Source organism: Diachasmimorpha longicaudata, chromosome 5, assembly GCF_034640455.1.
Source record: "Diachasmimorpha longicaudata isolate KC_UGA_2023 chromosome 5, iyDiaLong2, whole genome shotgun sequence".
In the NCBI taxonomy this organism is placed as follows: domain Eukaryota; kingdom Metazoa; phylum Arthropoda; class Insecta; order Hymenoptera; family Braconidae; genus Diachasmimorpha; species Diachasmimorpha longicaudata.
The window spans coordinates 260,486-278,196 of NC_087229.1; the positions used below are offsets into that span (position 1 = coordinate 260,486).

At 34.4% G+C, this 17,711-nt stretch overlaps 1 protein-coding gene across 3 annotated transcripts; it reads left to right on the forward strand.

Annotated features, from left to right (window-relative positions):
• The first annotated feature begins 2,273 nt into the window (after positions 1 to 2,273).
• Positions 2,274 to 16,653, forward strand: LOC135162233 (F-box/LRR-repeat protein 7). 3 transcript variants are annotated; one of them, XM_064120471.1, is made up of 8 exons: positions 2,274 to 2,519; positions 2,960 to 3,059; positions 9,802 to 10,001; positions 10,857 to 11,131; positions 12,267 to 12,533; positions 13,362 to 13,731; positions 15,482 to 15,685; positions 16,331 to 16,653. In XM_064120471.1, the coding sequence occupies exons 1-8, from the start codon at positions 2,512 to 2,514 to the stop codon at positions 16,464 to 16,466; spliced, it is 1,560 nt and encodes a 519-aa protein (XP_063976541.1). In that variant the 5' UTR covers positions 2,274 to 2,511; the 3' UTR covers positions 16,467 to 16,653. The 3 variants fall into 3 exon arrangements, with proteins under 3 accessions (XP_063976541.1, XP_063976543.1, XP_063976542.1); XM_064120473.1 differs by lacking the exons at positions 2,274 to 2,519; positions 2,960 to 3,059 and adding exons at positions 4,424 to 5,156; positions 5,363 to 5,690; XM_064120472.1 differs by lacking the exons at positions 2,274 to 2,519; positions 2,960 to 3,059 and adding an exon at positions 7,225 to 7,542.
• The last annotated feature ends 1,058 nt before the right edge of the window (positions 16,654 to 17,711 follow it).

Genomic DNA, 17,711 nt, shown 5'->3' on the forward strand with positions numbered 1-17,711 from the left:
AGGGGAAAGTGAGGAAAATCAGCGGATTCTTGGAAAACAACTATTATTATGATAAATCATTTTCTTTTAATGTCTTGATATGAAATTCCTGAGAAGCGTTGAGGGGAATCCGTTAGAAGTGGCGATAAGGTCACGGGCTGCAGAAGAAAGTTTTTTGGAGGGATTTTTCAAATTTTCAATCGAGGGATAATGTTTTTTTATTGGGTTTCTGGGTTTTTCTTATCGCTGAGATGAGATTGATTGTAGAGTGATCCATTGGTTGATAAGATGGAGATGAATGATTACAGTGGATTTTTAAAGTTTATTAATGTGAGTGGAAACAGTAATTGAACAGTCGATGTGAGGAGCGAAGTGAGCATTCGGTCGAATGCTAGTCGATTATCGATCAAATCACCATCAACTATGAAAGGACCAATCATTCAGGAGCGAGGTGCTAAAACGAGATGAGTTGACTTACGTTTGAGCCGAATTTTTCAGCAATATATGTGAATTTAAAAGAGACAGCGGAATTCTCGTCATGACGTTTATTGTTATAAAAATGATATAATAAAAATTTTGACATATTCCTTTCGATTTTGAGATTTTCAGTAAAAATTTATAGGTAAACAAAATTTACTTATTTTATTTTAACATTTAGTTAATGAATTTAACTATCGACTGACCATCGACTAACAATCGATCAATGATTGACGATCAATCGACTAACCATCGATCCAGTAATCAAGCGATGATCGAACGACTATCGATCGAGTGCACTAGTCGATCTCCTCGCGAGTCTTCATTGAGTAGCTATCGATTGATCTGCTAGAGAATATCGAGCGTCGGTAATTTATCGATTGATTTATTGATTTATCCAGTGGGAAAGCAAATCGCGGAAATTATCTGAGGGCTGTTGGCAGATTGAGTAGGTGTAGGAGAGAATCTTCACCATCTTTATGAATCTTTAATTATTTAAGAACATTCCGGTATTTTTGGATAGATTTAGTGATTCTTGACGAATAGTTTTATATATACTGCAAATATCTAAAATCATTTCTCTCCCCAAATTCATGTATTGCGTCTGATAAAGTGACTGCGAGTGAAAATATTTAGGTTGAGGTCGTTCCATAGAAATGATCGTGTTTATTGTCATGAAAAAAAATGGAAATAAGAGGGATTTTTTTCACATTAACAAAGAAATCATAAATAAAGGAGTCAACTATTACAAAGTAAATGTTAAAAGGTAGAAAACAAATTCAATTGTTGTTTGCTGAACAATTAATAAATATCATCTAGTTGAAGTGATTAGATATTTGATTCGTAGCGACAGATGTATGAGCGGGAACATTGAACGGACCTCAAGGTCACATATACATTACTCCAATTTAATTTGATAAAATTACAGACCCGAGCCAAGACTCGTATGTCTTCTTGCTGGCATCATGACAAGTGATATTTTCCTATTTTGGGGGATAGTTCCGAGGTGGAGAAGGCATTTTCCATCTACCTATAGGTTTCTAAAGCTACAACATGTACAGAAATAGTTGGAGTTGAAAAATTTTGTTTTTCTGTATATTATATTGAGGAGTTAAGGGGTTCATGCCATGTGGCGGCCGGTTTTTGACGCTGTGTTTGGAATTTTTTTATGAGAAAATTAACGAAATGACAACATCGAAATTTTTACTAGGATCATCCCGATATGTAAACCCGTTTTTTTGGTTTGTCAAATAAATCGTCGAAAAAATGGAAAATTCATGAAAAAAAATTTGGGAGCCTGCCAAAAATTCAATTTTTGTTACTTCTTGAAAATCCTAGTTCAGCAGAACCTTCACAGATTAAGAACCCGTTTTATTTTTAATTTGAGATCATCAGTACTCTAGGAATCGTGTAGGCCATTTTACCCCTTTTTCTTTGATGCCTGACTTCGCCGCTGGATAGCTGGAAGCTCGGTATGCTTCAGGGATTTTAGTTCCCCAAAAATAGAGTGTCATCTTGCAATGCCAATAAACATGTCGTAAAAATTTCCATGTTGTCATTCCCTTAATTTTCCCACAAAAAATGTCCAAATATAGGGTCAGAAATCCGCCGCTACATGGTATGACCTCCTTAATCAGTTATACATTGACATTATATTTGTAAAGAAATTTATCGATGATTACTATACATTCTGTATTCAAGTTTTTCGAAAATGGCTGATTTTGGTATCGGGGAGAGGGTCCAAATAATAGTAGGCTATAGATCATGGAATCAGGAGTATCTGATGTGATGTGGTAAAGTGGCAAACATCAGTGACCACAAGTGATGCACCTCACTCATCGCGACATTTATCGTGAATATGTGCCATCCGATACCGAGTGATATTTTTTTTCGCTCTCGCGAAACATTGTACACTCGGACAGTTCCGCCGACAATGAGAACCCGAAGAGAAGTACTCCAGGGATCTATTTCTGGATCAACAAAACTGCGCCCGATGTTAGTTACTTTTTTTATGCTACGTAAACTTAACGGACGCATTCACTCGCTGCAGCCACCATGACTGAGTATGATCTTGATTCATCGATTATTTTTATTAACCCTTTTCGAGTTTGTGAGTCTAATTACACTAATAATCGTTCCGCAGTGATCTTGACAATTATGAAATTCGGCGAAAAATAATCTCGTTGTTAAATCCAGAAATAAACTCAGGACAACAGAGTGACGCGGTCTCTCCATTCCGAAAGTGTTTTTTTTTCGCTAACTGTTCAAGTGAAGTCATCTAATGTGAAAGAGCAAAATGAAAAATTTGCTGATTTCCCTAGGATTTTTCAGTAAATAAATAACTTTTGGATACATGATTTTTGAATTATTAATGAGAAGTTGTGCTCGTTGATTTTTTTTCTCGAGTTCTGAGTGAATTTTCAAGTGTGAAAATAGTTGATTATCGAGGAAAATTGTAGTTGCCATTAGTTTTTTAATGAATAATTTTTATAAATGCCCGAAGTATGTCAACATGGAATGCTCTGAGCGTCGAGGCAGCGCTGCAGATCGCTCAACAGGATAATGAAGATTGGGAGATTGTCAAACCCGCCCGTTCCAACACAGTACGTCATCTTCATTTCTTAAAGAATTAATTGCACATTTTATTCTTTTACGTCTTAACTATTTTCGAACTGACTATTATTAGAATTTTTAGGACCAAAAAAAACATGAATCTTCTCCATTCAGAGAATGATGATTTTTTGCAAATACACGGAGGCAAAAATTTTTCTCAACGGAAAATATATTCATCCTTTTTTTTTGAAAAATGTAGATATTTGCGTGCAATAGAATCAATTTTCTTTATAAAAGTTTTAATTATCAGACAAATACATTTTTTTTTGTAATGTTCTTTTTAACTTAATATTTGAATGGCCCACTTCACTCCAAAACGCGTATTCATATCTCAGTGGTAAATTTTCGTGGAGATATAATTCAATTTTCGCTGGAGGAAATTTTTTTCTGGTAAACAATTTTCTCGAGCCCAGCAAATTTTGATCAGCTCGATGTGTATTTTTTCAGCACAGCAATTTATTGATTTTTTAATCCTTTATTTCTGAAATCGAGTAATGCCTTGATAATTTTGATTAGGTTTGAATTACGTCAATTATATGGTTCTAGAACATGAGCATGTTAAGTATAATTTTGGGTGAATTCCTACTATTATGAGCACTAAATAATTCATCGAAATTCTTCTTTCAAGAGAATCACAAATTGGGAAAAAGTGAATAATTATGAATGGAGTTCATTCAAGGTCACGTACAAAAAACTCACCCTCTAGAGTAATATGGTTATTATAATTTAGAGCCAGCTCAGTGCTTAGGAGTGATTGGACTGAAGACATACAATCAAAGAAAAAAATAAATACTTTTTTGAAAAAAATGAATAGTTAGCAAACACATTTTTTTTTCTCTGTGTGCTTGCTTTACTAATCTCATGATAATTGACTGAAAGTGAGTTATTTTTGCTTTCGAATGGAAGTATTGTAATTGTCCAATGCGATCCAAAAAATATCTACTTTTGTTTGGAACCGATGTAAAATAATCTGAACCGAAAAAATCGATTTTTTTTGAAAATTTCATTTTTTCGCTAAGAAGCGATATACGTAGGTTAAAAGATTTCAAAATGATCTTTTCTTACAGAGTAGGTAAAAGTTGGGACTAACGTTGTACTTAAATTTAGCTGAATCGGTCAAGTTGTTTTTGAAAAATTGCAATGAATTTATCAATTAATTTTTCGAAATATCTTTAAAACTAAGCAAGGCATTCAGTTTTTTTGCATTTTCTCTTTTTCATGGTGATTGGGTCTATTAGAATCGATCAAGAATTGGTAAGGGAACCCGCGCGAAAACCGAACTATTAACTTATCATCCAGACGAGATATTGCATCACTACAACGGATCATATTGTAAATGAGTGTGTAATTTTTAGTGTAAAACGATTACAGTGAATATCTCAAAATTGACTGGTCGAATTCGTTTTTTTTTAATCTGAAAATTTTTGTTTTGATGTCCTCTCTTACAATCAGCTGAATGAAATAGGGAAAAATAATAGAAATACACACATAAAGATTGTTTAATCAAATAATTAGACGTTTTTGCCCATTTTCTTCTATATTAATTCTTAATAAATATGCATCAATAGGAAAAAACATTGGAAAAATCATTCGGAAGCTCGTCATTGCTTAATTGATGGCAAAGAAAAAATGCTTATACGTTTGAATGACTCATCTACAGACGCATAAATGTGGTCACTCCCGGGTTTTTTAATTCGACCGTTAACAAACAATTTATTCTTGATGCTGAGGAGATCTTCGGAGCAGCTTTAATTTAAAAAAAAAATTAAAAAAATACTGAAATATTATTCGAAAAAAAAAATAATAAATTCTCTTCTTTAACTCTTGTATTAATTAACTCACGACAATTGATAAAAGAATTGTCTTGTCAAAGTCCCATAAATCGTCCCATTTGGTCTTACATCTTGGCCACATGCCCACTGTGAAGTTATAACTAATTAAAGACGAGTCAGTTGCAAGTGTTCTCTCCCGCGTACTAGTCCGAGATTACAACTGTTGTTGATGTACTCATTTGCACAAAAAATTTATTGAAATTTATTCACAAATAAATCATTTCCATAAATACAGAGCTATCATCTCCTTTAAAGGTTCGACTATTAATTTTCAACTGGATGAAAAAATTTACCACATCATATTGAGTTAATAATTTATTCATTAATTACTTTTCTTGTACTTTTTCCTTTTCTATTGGTGACAAAATTAATCCTGAGTAATTTTCATTGCATAATTCATGATTATGTCGGTGACATCCTGTGAATTACTGATTTATTCAATTATCGAACATCGACAGCAGTTGAACTGGTTAAATATAGAATTAACGGGGACTCAGACTGTGATAAACGGCATGTGTACAGAAAATGTTCAGTCCAGGGAAATATTTCGTTCGGTCAGTTTGTGACTCTTGAGACAAATCCTTACACTCGGCTCATTCTCTTATTATTGAGCCCTTCGGTCCATTTTGGACAATTTGTCGCGGTTTGAATTCTCAAAAAGTCATCATTTAGTCGATTGGTCTCTTATTTGTTCAAATTATGAGTGTTTGGACTAAATTGACGGTGGAGGGTGCTGGTGTCATATCCAGGGATGATTTACATACGAGCATACGGAGGAAGGATGTACCGGTAATTAATCTTGTTATACAAACCATTTTTTTTACAGCATAATCGTAAAAAAACTTATTTATTTAGAGCTCCGCTCTTAATATAGGGTACTCTTCGGGTTACATATTATACGACACAATTATCTACATAAGGCGGGCGATATAAAATTTTGAGATTTTTTTGAATTCATTCAGTCAATTTATCGTTCAATTTTCTAACAATTGGTTTTGGAAAAGTGGAAAGACACCGAGAATTATACATTTGAGAGTGGACTTCATAGAGTGAATAATTAAGTAGAGAAGTTGTATAACGAGATCAATGACTTTTAACTGATTAGTTTTTGATGAATATCTTGAAATCTAGGAGAAATAGGAAATTTTTTATTATAAGCTTTTTTGTGAAGCGAATTGAGAACTATAATAAACGTTATTACAAACATTTCGCTATCTCTCTTAGATTCGGAGTTATTGCCCGAAAACTAGACTCAGAGATCAGTCAACTTATCTCGTTTCAGCAGTTCGCTACTCAATTAATGAGAAGAGCATAATAAAAAGGGGAAAAAAATGAAAACAGTTGGAAATAAAAAATCGGCATTGGACTGATTTTTTTTTCATTTCATTGGGATAATACAACACTTTCTTTCGAAAAAATTATGTTGGTCATAGTTTCCGTAGTCAAGTGGTAAAGCGAGATAAGTTGACTCATCCGTGAGTCCAGTTTTTAAGCAATATCTTCGAATCTAAGAGAGTTAGCGGGAATTTGTAATTGCACGGATTATACTACTCAATTTCCTCCACAAAAAGGGTTGTGATAATAATTTTCTCATTCCCCTAGATTTCGAAATATTCATTAAAAACTGGTCACCTGTCAGAAGTGACATATCTCGTTTTATCACTTCGCTATTGATCTTTGTTGTGTTTTTTTGCAGTTATCTAGGAATATTCGAAATGATTTTACAAAAAAATCCATGCATCGATATTTAACAGAAAGCTTCTATTCGCAAGAAAAATGGTGATGTTATGTGAATAAAACATTAGTTTCCTCCAATTTTATTCACTAAATAATAAATTGAACTCATTTACTAAAATACTAGTCGAATTTAGCAGCGAAGTGGTAAACTGAGATAAATCATAGTGAGATAATAATCCCGTAGGAAAAACCATGGCTCTGAGAAATAAGTTGACTTATCTCGATTTACCCCTTGACTATTGAATAAATCTAATTGGAAAAGCGGAAAGCAAAATAGAATAAAATAAAACAAAATCATATAAATTAATCGAGTGACAGATGCGACGTGCCCTGTCACTGTAAATAAATAAAATAGATAAAAATTAATATTTGAGTCACCTTTTGTCACTCCCCCAAGTGACGAAAATCCATATGAACTCAGGAATTATCATCTTATCCCTTCTTTCGTATCAACTAATTTCCCCACATCAGTCGAATAAATCCAAAATACACATATGCAAATGGAAAAGCTGCAGTTCCCCGAGACGTTTAAAATTAAGTCCAACTAGTGGGTTTATTTAGGTACCTTGCGCTCGCGCTTGCGCCATTAGATTAACCGCGAGTAAAAGTTTGTTGGATTTTCAGGGACTCGTAATTGTGAACTAGTGAGTCTTCCTCAAACACGATAAATAAAATTATTTCAACGAAAAATCCCTGACTCCGCGTTTTCTGTTGGAGTTCAGTTTACTTTTGTTTTCTATACCACATTGCAACGAGTTTTTATATTCTTCGGAAAATTGAAAATAAAATTTAAAACGACAAAATGGATTTGGGTGGTGTTGATGTATGGGGACAGATTGCCCTGGAGACATCGCAGATGTATGTCGAAGAAGGTGGTGTTGTTAAAAGCAGATTTGCCAGCACTGTGAGTGATCATAATTAATAACAAAATTTTTCAATAGTCATTCCCCTTCTAATAAGGGAATTCAGTAGCGACATGCACAGCCGAAATAAGTCGACTCTTTCCAATCGAGTTTTTGACAAATATTTCCGAATGAAGGGGCCAACTTATTTGATGAGCTGGGTCATGCTGGATGATTTGGCAGGGTAATGTACTTAATAAAACCCATGGTATTGGCTTCAAACATTGCTGAATTATTTTAACTTAATTGTCACTGATTAATATACACTATGTACAATGGGGGATTTGCAATTGATAATTTCGTTGAGTTTTTCCATCTGATAATTTACTTGATAATTAGTTTTATGAATGGCTCGATAATCCACTAAAACGTTGACCTTGTACGATGATGAGCTCTATAAGATTGATTCTTTGAAAGAATACTCGGTGATTGCCAATGAATACTTGATGTGTACTTGTTGAATATCATCCGATTACTACGACATTACTAAGTGATCTTTCTACGAAGACTGATTGATTTCGTGGATTATTAGATGAAAGGCCTCGATAAGTGACGAGGTGTTCCGCTTGTCCAGAAATGGAAAATTCTGGAAACTGCAATTGCGTTTCGAACATAACTGTCTCATACCGATCCATAGACTGTATAAAAAGTTTATAACAAAAATTCCGGGTGGTGCCTCAAGGTGCGAAATATTAATTGAAAAATTACCGAATGTCAAAAGTGACTTGAAGGTCTTGATTATTGAAACGAGGAAATCAAGTCAGAGGTACTGAAGATTTTTTTATTTGTTTAAAGTGATATAGAGCATATAATGTGTTATTTACACTGTCATCAATGCTACGTTAGCCATTTTACATTCTTTTTCTTCATGTTCTGATTGGATTTAGATTTGTAAATTATAGTATTTCAAATATTGACAAATAAATATGCTATATTTTTCACCAGTTGCAACCGCAAAGTCTTTAATTGTCAAAGTTCGTGTACAGGTCAATTTACTTAGATTGTCAATTAACTCACGTGTTTAGTCCACATATTTTGGACAACGCCAAAGGAGGCGATGAAATGTTTGGCTTGCCGCTCCACGGGAGCAACTGGAGTCATTGATTACTCCAACTCTTTTCAAGGGAGGCTGCCAAATGGTAATGGTTTACTCTAATACCATTGACAGAAACTGTTATTTCTCTCGGGAGCTTCTAGTTGTTATACCAAATCTTGACAGTGTCCCTGTAGTAGAGCTAGAAAAATTCAGGCCCTTTTTTTTTGTTCTGAGACTGGTGGCCTGCACTATAATTTTACTAAAATTTTCCTGTGTTGTTTACATTTGAATTGATTTTGGAAATGCGTGAATGGGACCAGGTCCTTGTATTCCACAATCCAGAGGAATCCATGAATATGAAATTACGGTTTAGGGATTTTTCGTTTCCATTTTATTGGTCTATTCTCCAATTTTGATCATATAGGGTTTTTTCAGACGCTACGGACACTTCACAATTTATTTCAATATTGATATTCTATCATTTCATCTTGTTCCCTTAGCTTAGCGGAGTTATAGAGGGTGATTACATGTCATTTAACTCATTCGTCTTCAGCAGAATACGCCTTTCCTTTCGCTCTTTCCTTCCCTATATTCAAATCCTGATTTATCAGCTCAGACCAAATTAATGCCATATTTTTTTTACTTCCGAGTGAAAGCCTTGTATTTGTATAATTTTTCAATTCTCTAATTTCACCTGCAAGTTATCTAGAATGTTATGAAACATGCAAAAACGATGTTGTTTATATCATGTCTGTGTGTATGCGTTGGAAAATTCACAATTTTGAAGATTAATTTGGAGAAAATTGTTGAAAAATACGGTAAATATTTCTAGCTAAAAATATGAATTTTCAACTTATGATAGCTATCATTACCTTTACCTTTGATGCGTCATTTCAGCTCTATTGGTTCAGTGGTTTCTGAGATATAGCAACTTTTGTAAAGTTCGTCTTTCCTCAACCTCTCAAAAACTACTCCAATGACTTTTTTTTTAAATACTCGTCTCAGTGGGTCCTATTTATGTCGATCAAAATATCCACATTTTCTTGCTCCAGTTTCATCTTGCCACACCTTTTGTAAAGTAAAATAGGTTTAAATGTACAGCTAACTAATACAGCTAATTAATTTCTGATGGAAATTGAAAAATTGATTGATTCGCCAGTTCATCTCGAATTAATTATCAAAAAACAGTTAAAAAGTTCATTCAGTTAGAAAAGTGTTTTTTCAGACAATAGAAAAACTGCCGGATAAAGTGCTGCTTCACCTGTTCAGTTATCTCTCTCACCGAGAAATCTGTCAACTAGCTCGTGTCTGCAGACGATGGCGTCTTATCGCTTACAACACAGCACTCTGGAAGCACGTGTCCCTGAGACCGGAAGTAAGTGGACTCCATGTCAACTCTCTAGAGATGCTGCTGCAGCTCATCAGGTGAAATTTCATCTCCAACTGAACTACATAACTCAAATGCTTTCTCTATTCGAATAAATGTTTTTAGCAAACATCTCAAAAATTATCCAATTTATCTAAAAATGGCGAAGAACTTGTTTTTGAGAGTTAGAAATTCCTCACATCAATGACTGAGGTGATAATTACACGATTGACAAAATAAATTGAACGAACAAAATTGTTTTCTCAAAATTACGACTCAATGAATGATAATTTTGGTAACGACGTGATAAACCGAGTTACGTTTATTTATCGTTTAATCCAGGTTTACAGTAATATTTACAAATCTAAGAAAAACAACCAAATAATTATTCATTTGTGGAATCACTGCGTCATTCAGAGCTGAAATCGCTGGAAATCTAGTGAAATCGTGAAATCAGAAACTAAGGAACCCTATTTAAATATTATGCTAAAAAGGAAGTTATTTTGTCGACTCCTTTGTGGTATATTATGAAATGGCAATAGGAAGTTCGTGCTTATTCCATTCCCTCTTTTGCATCGAATAGGTGCAATAACAAATGTGAAATCACTCAATATCATTAGAACTCGCTGAAAAACTTGTATGAAATGACATGAAATCATCGAAATCCCTTTGAAATCGTATGAAATCGGCAACCGCTGTGTCACCACATTTCCTGAAGGACGGCCTCTCGGAAATAGCGAAATTTTTGTGACTCCATTGATTATAGAAGTCTTTTTGCTTCACAAACAAGGTTCTAATGATAACTTTACTAATTTCCTGAGATTCTGAGATATTGATAACAAACTAGTGAATAGTGAAAACTGACTTATCACTTTTTACCACTTCGCTGCTGATTTTGTTTGTTTAACTTTCAGTCAACGTTTTGGGGCTACCCTGAGGTACATTGAGCTTCCAATCGAATTGATAACTCACACAGTCCTTCACGAACTAGCGAACAAGTGCCAGAACTTGACGCACATGCTTCTCGACTTCTCCACAGCTATGCAACTCCATGACTTCTCCGAGATGCAGGCGTTTCCTACAAAATTGAAGTATATGTGTATTTGTCTGTCCGAGGTCATCTTCATGGAAGGATTCATGAGGAAAATTTACAACTTTATCAATGGCCTTGAGATTCTTCACCTGATCGGTAGAAAACTAGTTGAGAAATGGAGATTCCAACATTCTCTTTATCACTCTCCTCACGAAGAGAGAAATATTCAAGTGTGATACCATAAGAGCTCCAAACTTATTGGGTATTTTCCACAAACTTCCTTCCAAATAAATAAAGGAGTGAGATTTTCGAATTTTTTTCTGAAAAACTTGATGACTTTACTTGTTTGCAGGGAATCTTGAGGGAAATGCCAGATAATTTTAAAGCTCAAGTGCCATTCGGGGGACTATTTTTTCATCCAAATTTCGGATAGTAGAATACAACCATGACACAAAATTATAAATCAAAACTCAATTCCAATCCCAAATCACAAAATTTTAATTTAATTCATTGAGAGAGTTAGAGTTAGAGTTCATTGAGAGAGTTTGTTAGAGTTTTGCTATAAAAATACGATTGCAAAGAATTGATTCCAGGTGGACAATTATGACTTGATTGTGTTGATAGGAAAATTTTCCTTCACTCTCTCTCTCGTCCATGGCTTGCAAAGAAAACTCAGAATCTACTCATTTTCACGATGGTATTCTATCTCTCAAATTCGGTTTCGATTACATGGATTGGCAAACCGACTGCTTTTTAGATATATCAATATGAAAAATTACCAGTGAACCAGTTGCCAATTCTCCAAAAATTATCAGTTGAATTTAGTGTTGACTATATAAAAAATAGTCGAATAGTCAAAATTCCTAGGCGATTCCGTAATTTTTATTGAATATTTTTCTCGGTGCGATAGACCATAGTTTTTGAATATTTACATATAATTACAATAATGAGCTTTTAAGATGGTGGGGTAAAGAGTATTGGGATCTCCATCTGGCCCTTAACCATGAAAATCGTCGTCGATGGTTAATCGATGACTCGGTGATGATCAATCAATGGAGGGTCGAATGGTGATCGATAGGCAGTCGATTGCTACTGGCTGCTTAGTCGAGTCTTATGCGACTGTTAGTCGATCCTCAGTCGATCAATTGAGCAGAGATCCACTATAGGACTTGATTCGGTGCACAAGTCCAGTCCACTATTGAGTGATCCGCCGGCGATCGATTATCAGTCATCAATAATTGATTGGAAAAGATTTTTTAATGCTGGATTTTTTGTGCGAAAATTGTTCTAGGAACTTACGAAAAGGTCGAGGAGGAGGAAGAGGAGATCTACGAGGTGATTAATGTCCACAAACTGAAGTCTGCAACTCCCAATCTTCGAGTCATTAATCTATACGGAATTAATTTTGTGGATGACTCTCATATCGATGCATTCTCGTCCAACTGTATTCAACTCGAATGTCTCGCTGTTAACTTTTGTAATAAAGTAACAGGATCGACGATGAAGACATTATTTCAGAGGAGCAGACGACTAAGGTGCCTTTTAATGCAAGGAACTAGTAAGTTTTTATTTTATGGTTTGAAAAATGTAATGGATACTCCAACGGAGAGAAAAATATCGTAGATTCTACGAAATATATTTTATTGGATGAAAATTCCAAATTTCTAATGAAAATTCTATTATTTTAACATCTTAGATGTTCGTTTTACCAGTGAATTTTCTATATAACGTAGGTAATGACATATTAGTTTGAAAATGAGTCATTAACCCACGGAAAATATTTTATTGCATATGAATACGTTGATGTCCCCTACTATAATTCAAATAATTATTTAAATGTAATGAAATATTCATGGAATCCGAAGGAAATATACATGTATGATAGATTTGAACCCCCATCTGACTGAATCATGAGGTTTCTCTTTGGAATCCTCAGAATCCACAATTAAAGTAAACACTTTAATCACGTGAATCATTAAAAGTGACCATATATTTCGTATCGTCACGGACTTATTCCGTTGGCACTATTGAAAACCACTGAGTGTTTGAATCAATAAATAATCCGTACGTTTTACCACATTTTTCTCTCACTGCAAAAGCTCTGACTCGATCTCGTGGCTTGAGTGAAGGGAGGATATGAAAATCTTTTTTTTAATCGAAGTATTTTTTTTTTCATTTTGAATATATTGTACATAATTATATAAATTATGTTAGTATTATTATTATTATTATTGTTATTATTTTATACGTATATAATTATAAATAATTATAATGTTATGAATTATATATATTATCAGGGGGAAACAGATCAATGACATATTTCATTTCAGGATTTTTTTAGTACAAAAAAATAACTAATTAATGAATAATCTTGGCAATTCCTCAGATCTGCAGAGTGAATACGTGATGCAAGTGGAATGGGAAAAATCATCAATTCAAGAGCTAGACATAACAGCAACAGATTTGTCAACTGAATGTCTGATTGATATGCTAACGAGAATTCCAGGCCTACGATTTCTGAGCGCAGGACAGTTGAATGGTCTTAATGACAGCGTACTCAAGGCCTGGACCGAAGTTGGAAACCCAAGGAATCTGATCGCCCTGGATCTTGACAGATCGGACAATTTAACTGACGATGGACTACACAAATTTTTGTCTAGACATGGACACCAACTGTGGGGTATTGCCCTCTCGGGAATGCCACATATAACCGATCAACTGTGGCAGAGTGTTCTACCTATTTTAACTAATGCCAAGTAAGGAAAATATTTTGTAATTTCCGTAACAAAGTGCTAGAACGAGATAAGTGTTTGTTGACTATTAATTATCTTTTGATGAATATCTCGAAACGCAGACGAGATAGCAAAACTTTTAGTATAAACTTTTTTATGGAGCGAATTGAGTACTATAATAAATGTTATTACAAAAATTTCGCTATCTCTCTTAGATTCAGAGTTATTGCTCAAAAACTAAACGGAAAGCTAGTGATTTGCTTTGTCAAAGTTGTAGATGTGAACGGGAGTTTACAAAAAGAACGTTTACGAAATACTTTGGAAATTTCTTTTTCAGTCTGGTTTCAGTCATTTAAAAATTCTGAACATGAGATTGTTCTAGTATTAACCATTGTTCAAAAAATTACGTTGAGTTGTAATTTTTTAAATTGATTTTATCTTGTTCTAATCATTTTTGACTGGAGAATGGGAGTTTTAAATTTTCCATCTCCAGTTGCACTGATAGAAAAAATTCATATTATCAAGAACATTTTCAAACAAAAGAACCTTTTCGAATGATTCTACAGTGAACATACGTTATCTCTCCTTCGAGATGGATTTGATTTTTAAAAAATAGCACTCTAGAATTCGAGTTTCATTCATTTATCGAATTAACAAGTAAGTTTATTTGATTTTTATCCGAACCTCAATGTTTTTCTTCTTTGGGAATTCTTTGGTGTAACCTGGACACCTCAAGTGACCAGGGCAAAAAGGTTGACCGAAGCCTTGACTCCCTGATGGAGTTCATTGCCACCCTGACAGCACGATGTGCTAAGTTGCAGGGGAGAGTAGATTCCCTAAGAGAGCTCGAAGTAACGGCCATCAAAAAAGAGGCCGGCGTTACATATGCCAAGGCCTTGAAAGAGTTCGAGAACATGGGGCAGGCGAAAAGCCGGCTCATGCAGGTGTTCAACCCGAACACCGAAAAGGTTCGGATTAAGAACATCCGCACGACCAAATGGGGAATAATCATATCAACCCCGACAGAGAATGAAGCACAGAGACTTCGTCAAAGCAAAAATCTCGGAAAGACCTTCTGTATAGAGGAACCAAAAAAGACTCCCAAGGATCATCATATATGATGTTCCTAAAGAGATGACTGAGCTGGGCAGCGCTGTCTATGGACAGCAGACAGTAAAGAGCTATTTGAGAAGCAATTTACTTTGAAATTCAGGACGGGCAAAAATGGTGGTAAAACCACAAACTGGGTTGCGGAGGTATCTCCGAAAATCAGAAATAAAATACTAGCCAAACAGCATCTCTATGTATATGTATCTAAATATACAGCATATAGTACAAGGCATCACTTAGGGATGCTTAGGAGGCAACTTTTTTTTTTTCATTTTTGTGAGTAAATACGTGGTGATAGTAATCAACACGTTTCCACGGTCTTTCAAGTGAATCATAATTCAGCGGAAAAATTCAGAAAGGTTATGCGAAGAGAAAAAAACTTATAACTCACAGAGAAATGATTGATATTTCCCATAAGATTTTATGTATTTCAAATTAGTTCTAGTAATTGATACTGATTTCAAGAAAAAAATGTCCAAAGAAATATCTTTTTTTTCTCACAGTGCATCAATTCACTCGAAAATGAGCGTAGAATAGAAGCCTTGGGATATTTGAAAATCAATCACGAGAATAGAATTGTTTCAACGTTCCACTTTTCTCCATTTTCTCACTTTACCGGGAAACACATTCCATTTATATTTTCCTTTGTATTCAATTTCCACAGAATTGCTGTCATGGGAACGCAGGAGCGACTCGGAGTAAATATTCACGTCGATCAATTGATGGATGGAATAGCGAATAACTGTCCAAACTTGGAGAGACTAGAGTTGCGTTGGGATCCGGAGAACCTGAGATTCTCTGATAAATCCCAGAAAGCTATTGACGTACTGAGGGTGAAGTGTATTAAACTGAGGTGTCTTGTGCTCAGGTAACGGCAATAAACATCACTTTCCCCACTTTCAATAATTCTGACAGGCAATAGAGAACTTGAGGTCCGGCTATAGTTTTTTCCAAACGGTCTCTAGATTGTTTTTCATTTGCGTTTTAATTCCGAATGGGAGTTTTATAATCGTCCGATTTTTGTATTGTCTAATCTTGCTTGGATATACGTACAATGGTCTGAAATATAAAAATACAACATTTGAGCACCATATGTCCACTCTTTTTGAAAATAAAAGGAATAAACGGCTAAAGTTCTTCCGAGAAAGGTCAAATTTTGTCAAATCACAAGAATTACTAAGGACTAAGTCTGTGCCAACGTCAGATTGACTGGTCCAGCCTTTTTTCATCAATTTCCATTCCGTCGTAAACGGGTTTTTGGAAAACTCATTCGAAAATCAACTTGTTTTATCTATAAAACTACATTACTTTCATCACTTCAACTGATATTTTCTTACTAGTAGATCCCGAGAAATTCTATTATTTATTCATTATGTTTATATTTTTTGTATAAATTCTATTAATCATTTCTTATATTAATAGTTTTCCTCTATTTTTTTGTACATTTTTTAAATTAGAAAAATCTGGAAATATTTTGAAATGCCTTAATTGGTTTCTACAACACTAATTACAGTGATGGAAGGTACTACGAAGTGGTTAAAGCGAACTTTGAGCGTGCAGACAGACTCACAGTCGTCCGTGCAACGACTTGCTGCAGAGTTACAAACTACTACCTGTTGCAGAATTATAAAGACTTAATATTTAATTGACTGATTCAATTAAAACTTCGTGCCTAAACTGCTGTCAATTGAAATCTCAAACTTTTCAATGAAGAATTCTGCCATTCACAGAAGTGCCTACGTTACCTCAACATCGTTTATAATTTATAAAATTATGTAAATTTTTAGAAGCGAGAATAAATTAATTAATATTTGTTCCAAGAAACTAATTTTCAATCAACAAATCTATCCCGTTAAATTTAATAATGATAATAATAATCATTAATTTCTCTATGATGTCACATCCTGCGTTTTACATCCCCTTAATTTTAATTAACTTTTGCTAATTGGATTGAAAAATGGAAAAATTTTGTTCATTTTTAACAGGAAAAAGGAAACAGAAAAAATCAATGTGCAGTGAAAGTCAGACAACGTTTCTTTCTCATCAAATTTCCTTAACAAATGTTCTCATTCTTCATGTTTTGGGTCAAATATTAGGGAAACACGGATCAAATTAATAAGAAAAAATATGTCGTTTTGAGATGAAGACGTTTGTGGCCTCGTCGTCAGCGTGCTGGTACTATGACCAAAGCCTTCCAAGAGCGCAGGTGTGAATCCCGGTGACGAAGGATTTTTTCATCGCCGAAAAACGAACTCAGTGCATGTGAAGTTAGTTATAAGTATGTGGAATTAGATATAAGTTAGCTTAGAGGCAAGTGCGGGTACGAATTAGGCTTGGATACTAATGCCGCATAGGTATTTAAGACGGCTAGGCGAAAGACCACAACGCTCATATAATCTGGCACCACCCAATTTTATATTGTTTTGAGCTTTTCTCATTACTGAATATCTCAAAAATTTTTTTAGTAGAGGGGATTTTTTTTTCCAATTTGTGCCCCGGAGTGGAAGCCTTGTTATGAACCGCGAAAAAACGATGTTTTTCATATGATTGTCTGTGCGTATGTGCTGGAAGATTTTTAATTATGAAGATTGTAAAAAAAACGATAAAATTTGTTATCATTAATCTTTAGTTTTATGCGTTGTCTCAGCTCGATCGGTGTAGTAGTTCCTGAGATAAAGCAACTTTTGTCAATTTTGTTTTTGTTTCAATATCTCAAAAACTACTATAAGGATTTCAATTTGGATTTCAAAATACTCTTCTCATTGGCTCCCATTGAGATCAATCCAAATATCCACATTTTTTCGGGTAAAATTTTGAGCTATCGCTGTTGTTAGGTTTTATCACCATAAACGTTGCGAACATCATGAATTAGCAAACAATAGAGACAGTGTGTT

Bases quoted from the DNA above. Each gene is read 5' to 3' on its own strand.
- LOC135162233 (XM_064120471.1), top strand. The intron at 13,732-15,481 runs GTAAGGAAAATA...CAATTTCCACAG, and splicing joins CCTATTTTAACTAATGCCAA to AATTGCTGTCATGGGAACGC. The intron at 15,686-16,330 runs GTAACGGCAATA...CACTAATTACAG, and splicing joins CTGAGGTGTCTTGTGCTCAG to TGATGGAAGGTACTACGAAG.